This window comes from Ostrea edulis, chromosome 3, assembly GCF_947568905.1.
Source record: "Ostrea edulis chromosome 3, xbOstEdul1.1, whole genome shotgun sequence".
Lineage (NCBI taxonomy): Eukaryota > Metazoa > Mollusca > Bivalvia > Ostreida > Ostreidae > Ostrea > Ostrea edulis.
The window spans coordinates 8,705,503-8,723,421 of record NC_079166.1 but is presented as its reverse complement, the minus strand read 5'-3'; the positions used below and the strand labels follow the sequence as shown (position 1 = coordinate 8,723,421).

At 33.3% G+C, this 17,919-nt stretch overlaps 2 protein-coding genes and 1 long non-coding RNA gene across 6 annotated transcripts in view; 2 read left to right on the top strand and 1 right to left on the bottom strand.

Annotated features, from left to right (window-relative positions):
* The first annotated feature begins 2,002 nt into the window (after positions 1 to 2,002).
* Positions 2,003 to 9,761, top strand: LOC125674590 (uncharacterized). The gene is made up of 8 exons (XM_048911781.2): positions 2,003 to 2,078; positions 2,250 to 2,340; positions 2,445 to 2,559; positions 3,067 to 3,289; positions 3,483 to 3,599; positions 4,945 to 5,002; positions 8,231 to 8,382; positions 9,127 to 9,761. The coding sequence occupies exons 3-8, from the start codon at positions 2,497 to 2,499 to the stop codon at positions 9,210 to 9,212; spliced, it is 699 nt and encodes a 232-aa protein (XP_048767738.2). The 5' UTR covers positions 2,003 to 2,078; positions 2,250 to 2,340; positions 2,445 to 2,496; the 3' UTR covers positions 9,213 to 9,761.
* Positions 3,190 to 12,888, bottom strand: LOC130053192 (uncharacterized). Of its 4 annotated transcripts, none has more exons than XR_008801698.1 (3): positions 5,017 to 5,295; positions 4,558 to 4,702; positions 3,190 to 3,320 (listed from the first exon to the last, which is right to left on the bottom strand). It is a non-coding gene; the product is annotated as an uncharacterized LOC130053192 (long non-coding RNA). The 4 variants fall into 4 exon arrangements; XR_008801697.1 differs by lacking the exon at positions 3,190 to 3,320 and adding an exon at positions 12,797 to 12,888 and having other exon boundaries at positions 4,467 to 4,702; positions 5,017 to 5,145; XR_008801699.1 differs by lacking the exon at positions 3,190 to 3,320 and adding an exon at positions 6,457 to 6,759 and having other exon boundaries at positions 4,467 to 4,702; positions 5,017 to 5,145.
* Positions 12,889 to 15,809: 2,921 nt separating this feature from the next.
* The window catches only part of LOC125673605 (nuclear speckle splicing regulatory protein 1-like), a 96,082-nt gene continuing 93,972 nt past the window's right edge, over positions 15,810 to 17,919 (top strand). Inside the window, exon 1 of the mRNA XM_056159876.1 lies at positions 15,810 to 15,971. The gene's annotated coding sequence lies outside the window, so the exon portion shown is untranslated. The remainder of the gene's footprint in view (positions 15,972 to 17,919) is intronic.

The following is a 17,919-nucleotide window of genomic DNA, read 5'->3' as shown; positions in this document are numbered from 1 at the left end:
ATAAGCGCAAAATTGTGCCTACAACTAATTTCATCTGAATATGAGTAAAACCTCTCAAAGCCGCGTATTAACAACCAATTAACCAACTCTTGTTTACAGGGACAAACAAGTTGGTGTCCTTACATAAATGGAATATAACACGTGGACATTTGGCACATATATCTAACAGAAACATTCTATGTTGCAATAAAAATGTATTTTAAAACAGATTTTTAAACATAGTTTAATCACGTACATATACAACTGGCAACAAAATAACTTACGCAACTGATATTAATCTGGATAAATTAGACTTCATAACATTATTTTTTATTAAAACACCGAAATCTGTTTCTCAAAAGTTAAAAGCATTGTGCAAATTCTCTTGACAATAGTTTATGAAACAACCGACCCCCATTATGCGCTACCATGTCATGTTTCAATCCATCAGGAACATCGCACTGTCTTTTTCCGTGATGTCGAGAAAAAGAAACCTCGCTTTTTCTTGACTTAACTGAAAAGACCATTCGATGTTCCGATTTGCTCTGATCAAAACTAGTGCATGACTTAGTTGACCCCCCCCCCCCATAGCATCTGGTTCAATCACACATATATTGTCTGTGTGGACCTCATGGCCAACGCAGGTATACTAAACTTTATTTCTAGAGTTCAAAATTGTTTAGACATTAAGTTTCTTTTCATTGGTTCGAATGAGAAGCATACTTCTAATGTGTCTGATTAATTAAACTTAATGTTTGCTGTTTATGTGCTCGTTGATTTACTTTTGATTCGAATATGTTAACTCGATAATTGTATATGCAAAAGAAAGAAAACAAAACTAGAAGTTTGGGGTTGGCGTGTTAGAGATCAATTCCCATCTCTGTTGTGGAGATTCGCCCCACCAATATTTCATCAACAGCACAATACACATATTGAATAAACATCGGGCTCAAAAACATCAAAGATCCCTACTTTGGGACCTTGAAATTTGAGGGTATTGTATCAGTGGCCAACTTCAAAAACTGTTATGGTAAACTCTCATGATTTGGATATCCGTCACTCCAATACTTCATATACCGTTTTTTATTTCACATTTGACATCTTTGTATATATCTGAGTTTGTTTTTGAAAATTAATCGTTAATGCTTTATATAATTTTTCTTGTAAACAAAGATTTTACGTTTTGTTTCGAAAAAGGGGAGAGGGGATTTCAGACAATACAGTATTTTATTGTGCGCATGTATTTCAATTACATAAGTCTAGTTAGAAGGCCTATCAACGTAACAGTGTTTCATGGTGCAAAGTAAAATTAGAAAAGAAAACGTAGTGCCAATATAAACGAATTTTTTCAGCGTACTCTGATAGCTAATCAAATTGTGTGTTACAAGTAAAATCAAATTATGGATGACTGAATGCTATATTATATGTGCTTTGTCACTTAATAAACTGGGCATGTATTCTCCAATAACTATTTGTATTTCTTAATTTAATAATCCAACCTATCATAAAATGACTAAATTCCTGAACATTTTAAAGGGGACAATATTGTACACAAAATTCCTTTCGGGAAATTCTGTAAAAGTTGACTGAAGTTTATCAACTGTTACGTTTATTTAAACTGACATTTTATTTTCTATTTAGTGACAATAAAAAATGTGTATATATTTGTAGAGTTGTGCTTATTTCGGACGTAAATCTACGTCTACGTCTGTTAGTAAATAACGTCTCACACGTAACCGTCCGCCACAATTAGATTTACTGTACGTTTACGTCTACAAACTTTAGTAAATATGAGTTATGATGCGGTAATCCTAAGACAACGTTTTTACATATTGTTTTATTCACCATTTTATTATTCATTTTTGATTACTATTTACTAGTTCATTTTTATTGCATGATTCATATATGAGTCATTCACAAAATATGTTTAAACTCGAATTTAAACTAGTTATATAATCTTCATATCGGATGTTTAATAGGTTATCTGATTTTGAGTTCTAGCAGACAATACATATCTGACCCATCTTCCCTTTAAACAAGTTCCGCACCTGCACAAGATGAAGCTCTTTGTGAACAGTATAGTCCATTAAACTCAGTTGGTGCATACTAGTTACCTCTCTTGAATAGATTGAGCTACTCATACATGTATAACAGCTAATTTAAGATTTGTAATTAAAGTTTTAAGGGATCACCCATACACACGACTGATATTTCTAAACAACCATCGCCTTGCAGCATAAATATAGTTTCTATTTTTTGTTATAAATCAGCTGTAATTGTGGACGGCCTTGACGTTAAAGTTTCGGTTTCATACCCTGTGCGTGTGCATATTTGGAAATTCTACTTTTGGTTTGAAGGAAGGTAAGTAGAAAATCTTTCTTGCACAATTTCTTGCAATTGCTTAATAAACCAACTAATTTTGTACTCTATCAAGTTTGTTTATAACAAACAACTATCCCTTTTAGTATTTTTGTGAATATCGAGATCGCTCTTTGAATACGCTGTTGAATTATCATCATGTTCCATGCGACTGGCAAGGAGGTGACGTTTGCTATAGTAATATGCCTCAGCTATATGAAGGTAAGAATTTTACATGGATTGTCATATCTGATCTCAACATAGAATATGCATGTTATGAGATATTTCAGTAAAATGCATTGATTTTCTTAATACAATTGCGTTACATATATTTAACTCGTATCGATGGTGGCTATCAGGCCTCATGATAAAACCTCTTCAATTGTAAATCTTGAGAGAGATTACGCGGGTGGTATTTGATTTTATCCTAGAGGCAAAATATGGCTATTAAGTTTGCATATAACATCAAATTACATCAAGATATTCGTCGACTTTTGTTAAATACTGATCTTGAGATGATTAAACTATAAATGTTACGCAAATAAAAACCCTTCGCAGATAATATTTAAATACTGCATTTTCACTTGTTGAATATTTACCTATAAAAGGGTACTGCAAATTCCTTTACCTACTCTTTCATACTTTTGCTAATTAATATTATATTTTGAAGCAACAGATAACACACACACTGAACTAAAATCAAATATGTCTTCATTTGTATCATATAAGGCGGTAGCAAATCCGTGTCCTGCATCTATCCCAACTTTGGTGGAAGTCCCAAGATGTCCACGAGACAAATCTGAATGGGATCAAGCGGCGTCGCGGAAACAGTGTCATAAGATTGCTGCCATTCAGAAATGCACTGATCCTGAAAAGTTTGTGTATCACTGCTTACTGAATGAATGGACAAACGGAACGGTAGAAATATGTGCTCCAACCTGGTTCATTTCTGGTGCGCTTGAATTTCCTTATTGATATCCTGTCTGTAAAGTACATTTTTAGAAATGCATTTTTTAAAACTTCGAAACTTTCAGATCAATTTGTTTGCTAATTATAGAAAAGATCAATGGTAATTTAGTAAAAATAATAATTGTAAATTAAAAAATTCAGAAAGTCTCCATTGATAGTATTTTGTACATTAACAGGATACTGTGCTATGTATAGTGTGCAGGAAGAACGGATCAAAGAAAGTACATCTTTAGACTGTACAAACTTCACAGATCCATGCGGAGCGAGATACACATCATCGGATGCCTACATGTGCAAGTATTTTATACGTGTACATGAAACAAACCCCTAGAGAACTCAGAAATATATTTTATCTTTTAAAAATCAAAAGTCAATGGATCATTTTTGGTCATGAGGCGTAGCTTTCATTGCATCATGATCCGACGAACATTAATGTAGAAGTTTTGACATTTCCTTCACACTTACACACTACTTGACTTATAGTTGACATGATTCCACAGTTTTTACAATTCCATCTTACATACACGTGTACTTCCAATGCATATGCGATAGATAAATGCATTATTTCCCTTCAAAACCTTGTCACTGTACATGTTAAAACTAAATTTATTGATTTTTCACCATTCGTTAGTTTGACTAAATCCAGAGAAATTGTCAGGGTTCAAATAATTTACTTTCTATTTTCTTAAGAACGGTAATCGAAATTTTTTTTGTGAATCACCTAAACATTCGAATATGTGTTTCGTATTTTTACATGTGCATTTGTAGGATTTTGTTCTTTGCTTTCCTACTTACAAGTTATGACTGTATATCAAACATATTGTAATTCACGGTGTTGATATGGAACAAGTTATTCATAAAAACGTTTAGAGGATCAAGGATATACCCTAACTTGACATACTATTGATATGTTTCTCTATGACCATTATTTCCATACATACCGTACAAAATAGATAGTTGGGCAAACACGGACCCCTATCATGTAAATTCACCGTTATAATGTAAATATCGGGAAGTATTTACCACCTTTATGCTGTGAAAAGTTAGGTTATAAATCACTGGAATACGACTTAATCACAGTAGCAGATTTATGATTGCTAGATTTACAATGTGACACTCATATTACTTAATACACAAAGTCAAATTAAAGAGCATGCGGGAAGTGAGTAGTCCCCATAGACTGGGCTGTAACAATTTTTTATCAATCGTACGTTACATAGCGTTCATTATGCAAGTAAAAGATGGCCATACACATTGTCCTCCATAGATCTCCATTTTCACATTTTCAATATCATCCACCAACAAAATTTCCCTCAGTCGTGTAGTGTTTACTCCATTCTAATGACTGGTAATTGACAAGGCGCTTTAGTGAAACAACTTCCGCAATGTTTGTCTTCTTCAAAATATGAAAAATCAATTAGGGAAGCAATCAAAATGGAAACTATCCTGGTTGATTAACTAAATAATGATTTCTTGCAATCATGTCTGGAATTTTTCGAACAATCTTGAAAATGTTGAACATAATTGAAAGCCTACGTAATTTAACTTCCTATGAGATTAAGATCTTTTATTCTTCCCGTAGAGTACTCATTCTTTAAGTTACGGTAGTGAATTAACTATGATCTTTTTCTCTTTCAGATCAAAGTTGTTATCAGGAAATTAAAAAGATGCCAACATATATTCCTGGGAATTTGACGTAAGCTTACTTACCGTTTTGAATGCATCGACCACTCGGGTATGATCTTTAACTAGTGCGACCTATCATCAGGAAATGGAGGTCGAATCTATATAATCTTTCCAATCGTAGTTTATCTAAAGTCTGGAGGTTTTAAAGAATTTCTGAAAATAATATTTGAAAATGTGATAGCCATGTGATTATGCATTAAAGCCATCTTAAACTAATCTTACAATTAGTTTGATAGTGATAACCCGCAGTCAATTAAAACCTGAAAAGATAAATGCATTTTATGCATGCAGTTTGCATGCAGTTTGCAATATCTTCATATTTGTATACACATTTCACTATGTATTACAAATTACATGACGTATGTCATTATATAATCACAAGATAGTTTAACACGTTCAAATTTACTTTTAAATCTAAGATACAATAGTATTGCTATCTACATGTAACTAATATCAATTCGAGAATGATGCGAATAAATGAACTTACATTTATGATTTTATTATATAACCCAATACACACATTCAATACCCTTGATAATTAGACACTGCAAACCTCAAAACGTCAAAAATATAAAGGAATAACTAGTCATATTTGACATATATTTTCATTTAACAGATTTTGTCAAATACAGGTTTAAGTCTAATCAAATCTACGCAGTGCATGTTACACACAACCAACGCGTAGATGAACATATTTAGAAGGTATTAAATAATAGTTTTAATGGATAAGACCATAAATTATTAATTCAGGGCTTTCAACAAATTTAAAAGTAGGAGGATGAAATGAAAAAGTAGAAGGTGATCCAATGCTCGGCGTCCTTACGGCTCTGGGGTAAATGAGGCAAAATCCTGCATTCTGGCGGTTTCCTGGCACTTAAATGCAGTTTTGAAATTGTCATTTTTTTGCCTGAAATTTTTACTTTTGCCATGAATTTATTGTTTCATATGTGAAATTTTCTGTTCATGCAAAGACTTAAAAAATTCAACATTGCAAACTACTAATTTTGATGCAAAATGAAAAATAAAGTGCATCAAGATAACTACATGTAATCATTTTTTGCAATGCTGTATCAATTATTTTTTAAGTGTCTTTGCTTGAACAGAAACTTTCACTTTTATTTCTACATTTGTACTGAAAGTTTATAAGACTGAATTGTTCTGTAAGAAAGTTTCTACATGAAGAAAGTATTGTTGAAATGAACTAAACTGCATGTTTTGCTCACCCCAATATTTTTAAATAAACCCAAACAATCTTTATTACAAATTAATAAGTAACATTTAAATGACCTATAATTTTATTTTTCCACAAATTCAAGTTAACAGCTACAGATTTGTGCTGAAAAATTCTACTTTCGTTTTTAATTAATACCACATGGGCATTTGCAAATTAAAAAGAATAGCAACTCTGAAATCTTTCCTGATTAAATTCTGTTTTCGCTTTAAAATTGTTGATTGATATTATACTCGTATCATTTTCACTTCTGGCCTTTTTAAAGCCAAAACTGAACAGGGTATTTGTTCTCTTCATTCCGTCAACATCATTGATTTTTACGTTCAGGACTTGTTGTTATCTTTCGGAACTTCTCGTCTGTGTTGTCACGACTTGGGTAAATCCGAGGCTTTCCGACTATTGCAATTGAAGTATTATTTTCTACACCAACAGACGACCAATCAGGTGCCGGTATTTACCTGAACTAAATTTAGCACAAGTAAACACGTTTTTACATCCTGGTTGATACGGCCGCGATTTCTGAGTCTACTAAAGTTTGGAAGATGTTTAAAATTTTATAAAAGTTTTTTTCATTGCACATACATTTTTGTCACTAAAGTAGCCGGTACCTAATGTTACTATAGGCGACGGAAATCCGCCGGCTACCGGCTACTTTTGAAAGCCCTGTAATAATTATCTAGTTTACATAGAAATAATCGTACTTAGACTAAAGTCACGTACGAAGGTACAAAACCTTCTTCTTGAGTCACCGATTACAAGCTAATCTTAATAAGTTTGCAAAATACATAATACTCTGCTCAAGTTGTTAGTAAACAGAGTCCATTCTGATAAATTCATTTGACATGCTATCCTTATACATTTTACGAAATGAAACTACTTTGATTTATTTACTACGTAATCACTATCCCAATCAATATACGAAATAAAACGATTCTAATTTGTTTACCACATACACACATTATTTTGATTAATACAAAATAAAGCCCGTGTACCATGTTTTGCAATGAAAATAACCATTTTATGTCAGAATACAGAAGAGAGTCGTGAAATGTCGTATTTATGATTGCATAATACGTTTAGTCAGTTTGAGAATTAGAATTGAATTCCATAATGGCATTAGGATTTATGAAATGAAGACGATGAATTCGGAAGCCAGAACTCCTATATTAAAGTGCAAAGATTGCCTACAGTGTTAGCTCCCATGTTGCAGTCCTGTTCAAACAGAATACGTAAATATAGTAATTGTTCTATAGTCAATTCTGAGCATCCAAAAGGGACAGCCATGGGTGTTTCGGCTATCACAATGACCATAAAACCAAAGCACCAATGTCATGGCAATCGTTTGAACGTTAATAAAACCTTCAGTGATGTAGTCCCGGTCACCAATCCTAAGTATAGATTTACGATACTTCACATAGAACTCGTATGTTGGAAAATGTGAACAATCACAAACTAGCAAACATACATTTCTAAAACTAATATTTAGGAGTCCTTTATTTATCAAAGAGTTTTTTCTTTCAAGCCATACCTCCTATGCCAAAGAACATGGTTTTGAAATTATATACATACATTAGAAATATAGTTGAGGATGCTATAGAAAACATTGTGAATGCTATGCAATTTTGCAAACTACATGTTAGAGCACATACTATAAATTTTCTCTTATTTGACAAACTTATCAACCTTGTGTCACGAATGTGCCTCCATGTAAATGATTCAGAATTTATTGATAATATAAATCGACAACCGTTACTGTTTATTAGATCAATGAATGGAAGCAACTCAAAATTTTCTTTCAAATCTCTGCAATTGTTGCATATCTACTTGTATATTTATATATCGACAGGGGATGCTTACTCCTCCTAGGCACCTGATTCCACCTCTAGTGTGTCCAGGGGTCCGTGTTTGCCCAACTATCTATTTTGTATTGCTTGTAGGAGTTCTGAGATTGATCACTGTTCGTTATCTTCGCCTTTCATTTAGGTACATTTCATGATTTTCTTTCAGAATTCTAAAGATCATTCTAAGGAACCCAGTGTTTATTGTGTCTACGGTTGGAATAGTTATATTGGCTGCTTTTACAGGAATCGCAGTATATATAATATGCAGAAAGATTTGTAAGGTGTGCAGACATGATAACGAGAAACCCAGCACAGAAGGTAGGTTCACAAATCTTGTAAGGAATGTTTTACATACAATTAGAGATAGGTCTTATTAACCCTTAAAAATATGTTCGTCAAATCGCCCGCTAAGTATGCAATGTTGTCACATTCATAATTTATTGAATGCCAAATTAACTGAAGAGTCGATATTGAAGGTATACAATGTACCTTTATTGTTAATTCTAATATTTAATTTTGGTAAATAAGATATTGTCGTCATGCATATTAAAGATACATGCAGCATTGCACATTTTTGGGGGAAAACATTTGATAGGTTTTATTATCAACGTGTACTTATGTAGATTTAGCCATTTCCCTACAAACTATTAGGCATTATTAGGTACGTGTGTGGGGGTATTTTCGAATATGACAAACAGTTGAAATTCATTGCTTAAAACAAATACAAGTGACGTAAACAAATCCAAAATCAAGATTATTTCAAACTAAGTATATTTTGGAATATCATTTTTATCGTTATGAATAAGTCCTTCATATACTGATCTGACATGCATAGACCAGACTTTGTGGCGCTTCACCTAAAGCTGATGAAAACTATTTTTCGAATGGAACATAAATGAACAAAGAAAGATACAGTGGTTTAGAATGTAAATTTGCTAGATTTCCATAATAGCTTGAAGCAGAGAATTGAAACGTTCGTATCAATGTGTTGCATCTTTCATTGTGATGTTGGCTCCATTGTCCATACATTTGGAGTAAACAGTTTCTTTGTCATTATTTCAGAACCAGAAACAGAGATATTGATGATTAAAAGACAAGATGGACTGAAACCAGCACCAGGGTATGGAGATAATGGATCTTTTCCTTAAGTCGAATATGCACATTATATATATATATATATATATATATATAGAGAGAGAGAGAGAGAGAGAGAGAGAGAGAGAGAGAGAGAGAGAGAGAGAGAGAGAGAGAGAGTTTCCCCATCTCTTAGCAATTCATCGACAAAACGCAATGTTATACACATACTCCAAATACATAGATGGATGATAATCAAAGCGTATGTGTGAGAACAAAGGAAGATAATCAAAGCATATGTGTGAGAACAAAGGAAGATAATCAAAGGGGAAATACACGTGCTTACATATCAATACATGTGACAGCATGACTAGAGGTTTAAGATGATATAAAATATTTCATAATGTTGATATTGAAATAAATTTTGTGATCATTGTTATAAGATTTTATTTGATTTGAATATTCTTAAAGCAGTATTGGTTTGAGATCGTGAATCCATTGTATGTGGATGTTATATTGATACAATATGATTTAAATTATATCATGTATTGTCAGAGAGAAATATAATGTTTAATATTTGTTTTGATATGTGTATATATTGTAAAATAAACGGAAAAAAACTTTCCTTTCGTCAATTTCCTATATCGATGTACATGTATCAGTAAACATTGTACCATCATCACTTGCATATCGCGTTTATGTCTCTTAATTGATTCGATACACACGAACATATTCTTCGTATGATCAGTTTCTAAATCGAGGCAGGCTACCGACATATCAGACGGCGTTACAGGGATTTCATCAGTCTCGTTTAAAGTCAGCAATGTAAATTATATGGCCGTTCTTGCTATCTAATTTACGAATGCAACCTGTCATTAAGTACAATGCTATCTAACGTGTTAGGACGTTCTTTACATATTAATTTTACTACGGATCACTCTATTTATCTGATTAAGAAATTGGACTCACGATGGGTGTGACAGGTCAACAGGGCTTATACCATCATGGTGCCCGATTTCACGTCTGGTATGGCATAGGGTTCAACTTTGCCGTTTTATTAATTTTGTATTTTTGATAAAATTTATGACATTGATCAACGTTTGTTATCTTCACTTGTTCATGCTAAATATGGCTACAAGAAATCATTAGAATGATATGCCTGTCATCTCACTAAATCTGAAGATAAAAGGAATAAAAGTAGCGTCATGAGAATAACGACACGAGCAACATATCATTGTCAAACTCTCGGGACGACCTGTCCTTTCCTCGGGACAATATATAGAAAAGAAAACTAAATAGAAAAGGAAACTAACAATACAACTAAACTACAAGGGCTAATAATAAACAAAACGTCTAAACATTAAAATTATTGAGTGTAATATGTGGCAATAGGAAAATATGTTCTAATCAAGCGTCAAGACTGAAATGAACTAATCAGTTCTACACTGGATCACGTCAAAAACAAATAACTAGCTAACTAATCAGTATTCTTAAGCGGTATGTTAACTCGTTCTGATAACGGCTTATAATATGTATTTTGTACCTGGAGGTGTAAAGCTATACAAATAGCGTTGAACTGTGATGAATATAAAATATAAAACTCATAAAATAATATGATATATCACTGTTGGCCATCTTCACCTCTCATGAATAGATTAAATTGAAAAATAGATATCCAAACCTGGCACTGGAGTATAGCTAAAATGTGAATGAAATAATTAGGGGTGTGTGTGTGGGGGGGGGGGGGGGGGGGGGAGCTAGGTAAGGATATCAATATATAAACGATAATGACTAAATATAAAAGTGATGACGGTAAGTTTTTAAATCTCACTGTTAAAGCAGGCTCTGGTAAGAATGGATGACGTGAAGGACTTTATTGTGCCAACAAAGATGGGGTTTGCGAATTTGACAACTGCAAGTTTCAACACATTTGTTCAGAACGTATAAAAACGCTCTCAAACAAATTGTAGAGTACTATAAACGGGTAATTAAAACAAATGACCCATCCCCAATACAACTATGATGTGGTGACTCCGGTTATCCCAAATGCCTTGCGTTATGTTTTAATGAATTATTTAATTGCTGTTATAAAATTTAGAAATTCATTTCAAAATTAAGGACTATCTCCCTCGTGCATAGCTCTTATCCTTGGACGAATTTGGCTCCACTTTTTTGGCACGCTGTTTTTGGCTATATTTAGCTCCAACACTTCATAGTTATTTTGGATTTCAAACATTTCGGTTGAGCATCACTGAAGAGACATTATTTGTCGAAATGCGCATCTGGTGCATCAAAATTGGTACCGTATACGTTTTACATTGTAACATTTTTATTGCTGGTTACTTGGTTTTTGGTTTTCAAATGGGATTGAATTGTAGTAACAGTAACCTAGATCATTCATAGTATATGTTTATTGCTTCACATGATATTCATTCATCCAGGGGTCCGTGTTTGCCCAACTATCTATTTTGTATTGCTTGTAGGAGTTATGAGATTGATCAATGTTCGTTATCTTCACCTTGCATGTTCATGTATTTGTGATACCTTTTTTTTTCAATCCAATTTTCAAATCTTCAGATTTCACCAATTGGTGATGTGCCCAATAAAGGAGAAGGGTCAATTTAGACTTATACATCGTTTATCTTTTCCTGTAAATAGTTCTATCAAAGAGTTCATAACAGATTCATTTTCTAAAGACGATTATGCCACTTTTGATGATGCAGTTGATATCACTCTCCTTCTGGCCAAAGACTTTCTTTTAAGCCAACACTGATAACGAATCGGAATATTGTGAGTTATTAGACATTCAAAGCGAAGATATGTTCTTTTCAATGACAATTGTTTACCTATGGGTTGCATAAGTTCCTAGGCGTTTTCAACTGCATTAAAAGTAATAGGCAGAGTTAAAGGTAGCATTTCTCACATTGTCCATGTGTTGGATGATTTTCTATTTACTCACTTATATCAGAGATATACAATCAAAGGTTCCATGTGTCCATGTCTTATATCTACGGAGACATAGGGATTGGACTTTAATGTAGACAAAACTTTCCAGACATGTACATCGTTGGTTTTTCTGCGTACCTAAATAAGAAATCAAACACGTTGGCTATTGGGAATCGACTACTTCAATACAAGTTGAAACAAACCATGGATGCAATGGACTTTCGACGTAAGGTGTGTCTGAGAGAACTTCTTAATTTATCCTAACTGATGGTGGTTTCCGTGAGTGCATTATTAAGGCGTCTGATTGACTCGAGGAAAGATCTCGCTACACCCCATCACCACAGGGATCGTGTTAAAGATATTAGGCATGCTTTTGGTCATTATTCATCTATTTCTTTAAAGTTCGATAGAAAGTCTTTCATGTTCAAATATGTTTGGAAGATATCGGAATAATTGCACATTTATACTGAAGCAGTTAGTTCTTCGGGGCTTGGAACAGATTTAGGGAAATTGGTTTTATGAATCCTGGTCAGAGGTCTGGAGATCTGTGTTACAGAATTTCTGTGTATTTTTCATTCTGATAATACAGCCGTTGTTCACATAGCGATTGCCGAAACATCAAACGCGTTAGAAATCAAGATGATTCTAGCAATAATGAGGTAAAATATTTTGTTTTCTTTGGAACATATCCCAGGGATGATCAACATCTTACCTGACTTAGCTTCACGCCTGCAGGTCAGGAAGTTCCATAAAGTGTCTCTAGATATTGAGGCCGAGCCAACAAGCATACCTATCCAAATATTTGCATTGCACACTATCAAAGTATGTGATTATCTGAGGTGGTTCCTACACGTAAATCATAATTTGTGATTTGGAATTCTAATTGCATAATCTTCAATGCAGCTATGTTTAAAATGTGTCATATAGAATGTAGCCCTTATTTCTATCGGGTTTTCATTTGTGTGGACAATTGAAGCCATTCCATATCTGTACCACAGGGCATCTGTGATTTGTATAAATATGACCACGCAATTTGTGCAAAGACATCTGAGGGGATTTCATTATCCCCAATTGCAAATATGTGAACTTAGTGACTCCGTGACAGTATGACTGGGGAACATGGAGGGAATCCCCAACTCCGATGCACATAATTTATTATGTAATGGACAAAAGGGAAAAACGCATTTGATCAGTATGTAATTGTAACATTTCTATATCTAAACAAACAACAAAAACAAAAGACGTTACCTATGGTGATCATACATGTTTGTTGAAGGCATACGAAATAGAATTTAATTTGAAAAGTACCGTGCATATCTAAATATTGTTATGAATTTGGACTTTTATTTTAAAGTAACAAAATTGACGTCGTCCAAAGGACAAGGTACGGTTTTAGCCAAATTCTGCCCGGCGTTTATGGAGGAAAATTATTTTGCGTTGCAGATATTTTCCTGTCAATTTCCCAAAAGATTAACTTATAGTAACTCTCAAAAGCATATGGAAATCAATTCATCTACTCGCATGCGTAGTACATAATCAAATAAAGTAAGGGGTTTCAGTCTATTTGGGTGTTTTCATGGTTTTTGTATTGATAAACTTGTGAAATTGAACACCTCTTCCTTCGTCGCCCGGAATAATTTTTTATATGGATTAAAAATTTACTAAATAACTTACACTTCCTCTTAGTTTCATCCCGGGCGACGATGGAAGAGGGGTTAAAATATCAGTTGAAAGATGCTAACAAATTCGCCATCGTGACGCAATTTGCGTTGATCGTTGCGGTCGAAGAGGAAACGAGAATCATTTGAGTAGTAAATATATTTTCAAATAATATATCCTCAAATAGTTATTTATTTAAACACATTGACATTTATTAAAATCATAATAATAATAATAAAAATCCGGATAAATTTAAGCCTATTTTACAGACCGGATGCCATTTTTGTTGTTATGACTATAGTGTAAACAGAACGGTATATAAATAGCACCAACCGACGATTCGTGAGAATTCATGTTACATACCAGGCAAACTACATTTAAATAGTTTATATAACGATGGACGATTCTTTTAATAAATAATATATTCCTTGAAGATCGAGGCATTATTTTTTACCATTCACATTCATTTGATTAAATGGGAAACGGCATGTAACAGCAGACGACAATATCCACCTAGGTACGTAAGTACGTACATCAGTGACGTATTTAGCGCGAGTGTAACATTTTATATTTTTCAATGACAACAATTTCTTTGTCAGAAAGTTTACGATGGTTATTCACAAATATAAAATTTTAAGCACACTATCTATCCGAGCGGTTAGAGCGTTCGCCCCGCATGCGGAAGACCCGGGGTTCGAATCCCGGCCGCGACAGACCGAAGTCGTTAAAACAGGTAGTGACAGTTTCATTGCCAAAATGCTCGGCATCAAGTGTGAATTTTTCCGTGACGGGTCCTTGGAGATGACCTTAACACCGGATGACCGGTGTCAATATGGCACTGGGGATCTTCAGTGTTCTAAAAAAGTTTGTGTAGCTAAGATAGGGATTAATATACATTTCTTGACTAAGGAATATATGTTACTCATTAAAATTATTTTTAAATTGAGGTGCCTGAAAGAAAATTTGCTCCATATGTGTTACTCGTATTACTATATGTATTTTAATTTACAATGATTGAAATAGATTATAGGCGCATAGATCGTTTTTTTTTTTTTTTTTTTTTTTTTTTTTAAAAAGGGGGGGTGACTTCTCGAAAACATTGACAAACACAAAAATAGGGATTTTGGTATCATTGGAGTGGGTTGATTACATGTATCCAATGTATCACTTACAATTACATTTCATCTATCTTTCTCTACTACTATTTAAAATGCAGTCCGGAGGAGGGGGTTTACACAAAGCGAATACACAACATATGGATAGATCTATATATAAATATAATATTGAGACTCGCAGTATTGAGCATTCCGTCAAAATTTAGTTTTTCTCCATTCAAGATAAATATACGATATATGTATATACTTGCATAATGAGAAAATGCAGTTTAGATTGAATGGTTTTCTTTTATCATGGGGCAGGGGTTGGTTAGCAAGTCTTAAGTTTTATTTCTCTTGAATAAACTATCGAATGATTTTTGTATTTTACAACTTTTAAGAGGGTTTCTTTGAGCAAAAGTGGATACAATGACACTAAATTGCACAAATAAAGTGTTGGGGTGTACCAGCTTTGTATCGCTCAGTTGTACAGTACCGAACACATTGACGATTTTTTGTGGAGAAGCCTGATAGTGGTGAGTGAGAGTGTGTGTGAATATGTGCATAAGAGACGGTCTGTTTGAGACATGGTATATTTGAGAGAGAGAGAGAGAGAGAGAGAGAGAGAGAGAGAGAGAGAGAGAGAGAGAGAGAGAAGTATTTTGACTTTAAAAGTTTTTCATGTTTTGTTTGTTTATTTTACGTCCTTTCGAGAATTTCCACAATAAAGGAAGTTGGAGACAGAAATAAGAAATAAGAAATCACTGTTACCAGCATATAAATGTTTCTTTAATTAATTTCGTGTTCAAACCATTATATTTCTGCACGTAGTGTAACTCTATATTTCATTTATTTTTGAAATTATACATTTTTGTGTTGGTTGAGGCTTACTTCTCTTTAAGGTTCAGTGTATATCTAGGGGGGTGATTTTAGTAATTGTAGTAATCCACCATCTGCTGTATTGTAGTAATTATACTCTTATGGTTAACTTCATTCGGCAACTAAACTGTTTATTACGCACATGTAACCTGTGCTCATTGCTACCATTAGCCGTGGAACAGAACTGCAGTTGTCAGGTTATATAGTCCGTCGTTTTATCAGTGTCAGTTTGTAAGAGGACATATGTGGAGTTACGTAAGTATGTGATTAAACATATGCGATCTAAATACATTAGTTTACTGGTTTTCTTTATTACTATACATTTGTATATACATTCATGTAACTATATATATATATATATATATATGTGTGTGTGTGTGTGTGTGTGTGTGTGTGTGTGTGTGTGTGTGTGTGTGTGTGTGTGTGTTGGTCTACCTACATTTCTGAGGTATTATATATGTTAACACACCAACAGACTGAGGTATGTGTGAAATACCGAGGTACATTTTCCGTGACCTCGGAATGTATACCTCTGTTTTGGGGTATATATTCTATGGTGATTGCGTGGTTTCAATATCTCAGTTACCTCGGTATGTCGTCAGTTGGCTGAAAGGTGTGTGACCTGCCTCATTCGACTCATATTCTACCACTTTCAACTTTTTACACACGCTTTGCATATCCTTTATCGTGATTGGCTGATTTTTGATTGGTTGACTAGCTAAAACTCGGAACTCGTTTAAACACTTCTAGACTCCTCGGATTTTACGACTTGGATCACAACGAAAACTTTTAAGGTAAGACTTTTCTGTTGACATATTTATAATGTAAGAACACATTATATATATATATATATATATATATATATATATATATATATACCTTATGTACCTGTGACAAAGATTATAATTCTACAAAGTTCTTAAGATTTTATTAGGAAATCCACGCATTTTATCGTACAAAAATGGCGTTCTGTTTAAACAAACAGGTTTTTGAATTTGAAGAATATTGTTAGAAGAAGATCAAAACAATATTTGAGATCAGTTTTAATCAAAAACTGGAGTTGGTTACGGTATCCTTCGATTTGTATACGTTCAAAATTTTCTCTAACGAGAAAATTCGGACGGTGAATAACGAAATAAAAAAAGTTTTCTTATATTTCTTATAGAATTTTAAGAATATGGTATATATATATATATATGGTACTGCCATAAAATCTAATTTCTAGTCTCTTGATAATGTGCAAGTTTGGTATATTTGTTCTGCATTCATCAAGTTATTCAGTTCTTAAAGAGTTTATTTTTACTGAGGATTTTGAAGTTAATTTTTATGACAATGGTTTCTTATACATTTTTGAAAGTTACACTTCGTTTGTTATGTCGAAACTGGTCTTGGAAGATCAAGGGTATTTTCTTCAAATTATCAATGTTTGGTAAGATTGGACTTGTGGAAGAAAATATTTGAAATACATACCTTGAAATCAATATGTCTTTACTTCAAACTGTTATACTGAATTCACATTAAAATTTGCATTTTGAAAAATCAGTGTCCATGAAAATAGCCAATAGTGCATTTGAGATATCCCTATATTATTTTAGTGAATTATCAAATACAATTTCTAAGCAAAATTTTCATATACAATTTAAGGTTATGCATTTGTAAATTCAAATTCCAAATGAATTTAATTTCAAATAATAAACATGGAAAATGCTTAGTTTATATGCAGTGTATGGGGAATATTGATGTATGTGTGTTAAAAATGACAAACTGTTGGGAATTAAACAGCATCTTTGACCTCTGGCACTAAGTTGTGCGTAACTATATAGATTAAATATTTTTTTTGGTTGAAAGTGTCGTACTGTATAGACACAGCCGGCACAGACCCACGTTTGGGTAAAGACTGATGCCAAATATTGAAATGATTAAAACACTTGATCAATTTTTCTACTTATATGTACCCAAGTTTCACCATAACCGTATAGAATTAATTTTTTCAAGGGTAGAGCTTTGATTGGATATAGCACAAGGTCATAATTTTGATGATCCTGGGTTCAAGACTAACATTAATTTGCCAAATCAGACTTTTCAGAGTCCTATATAGTCAATATTCACAACAAGTATTGAGACAGAATATAGAAATTGTAATTTGAAATGGTTAGTGAAATAATAAAACACAGTAAGCCATATGATAATAAATTGTTTCTGC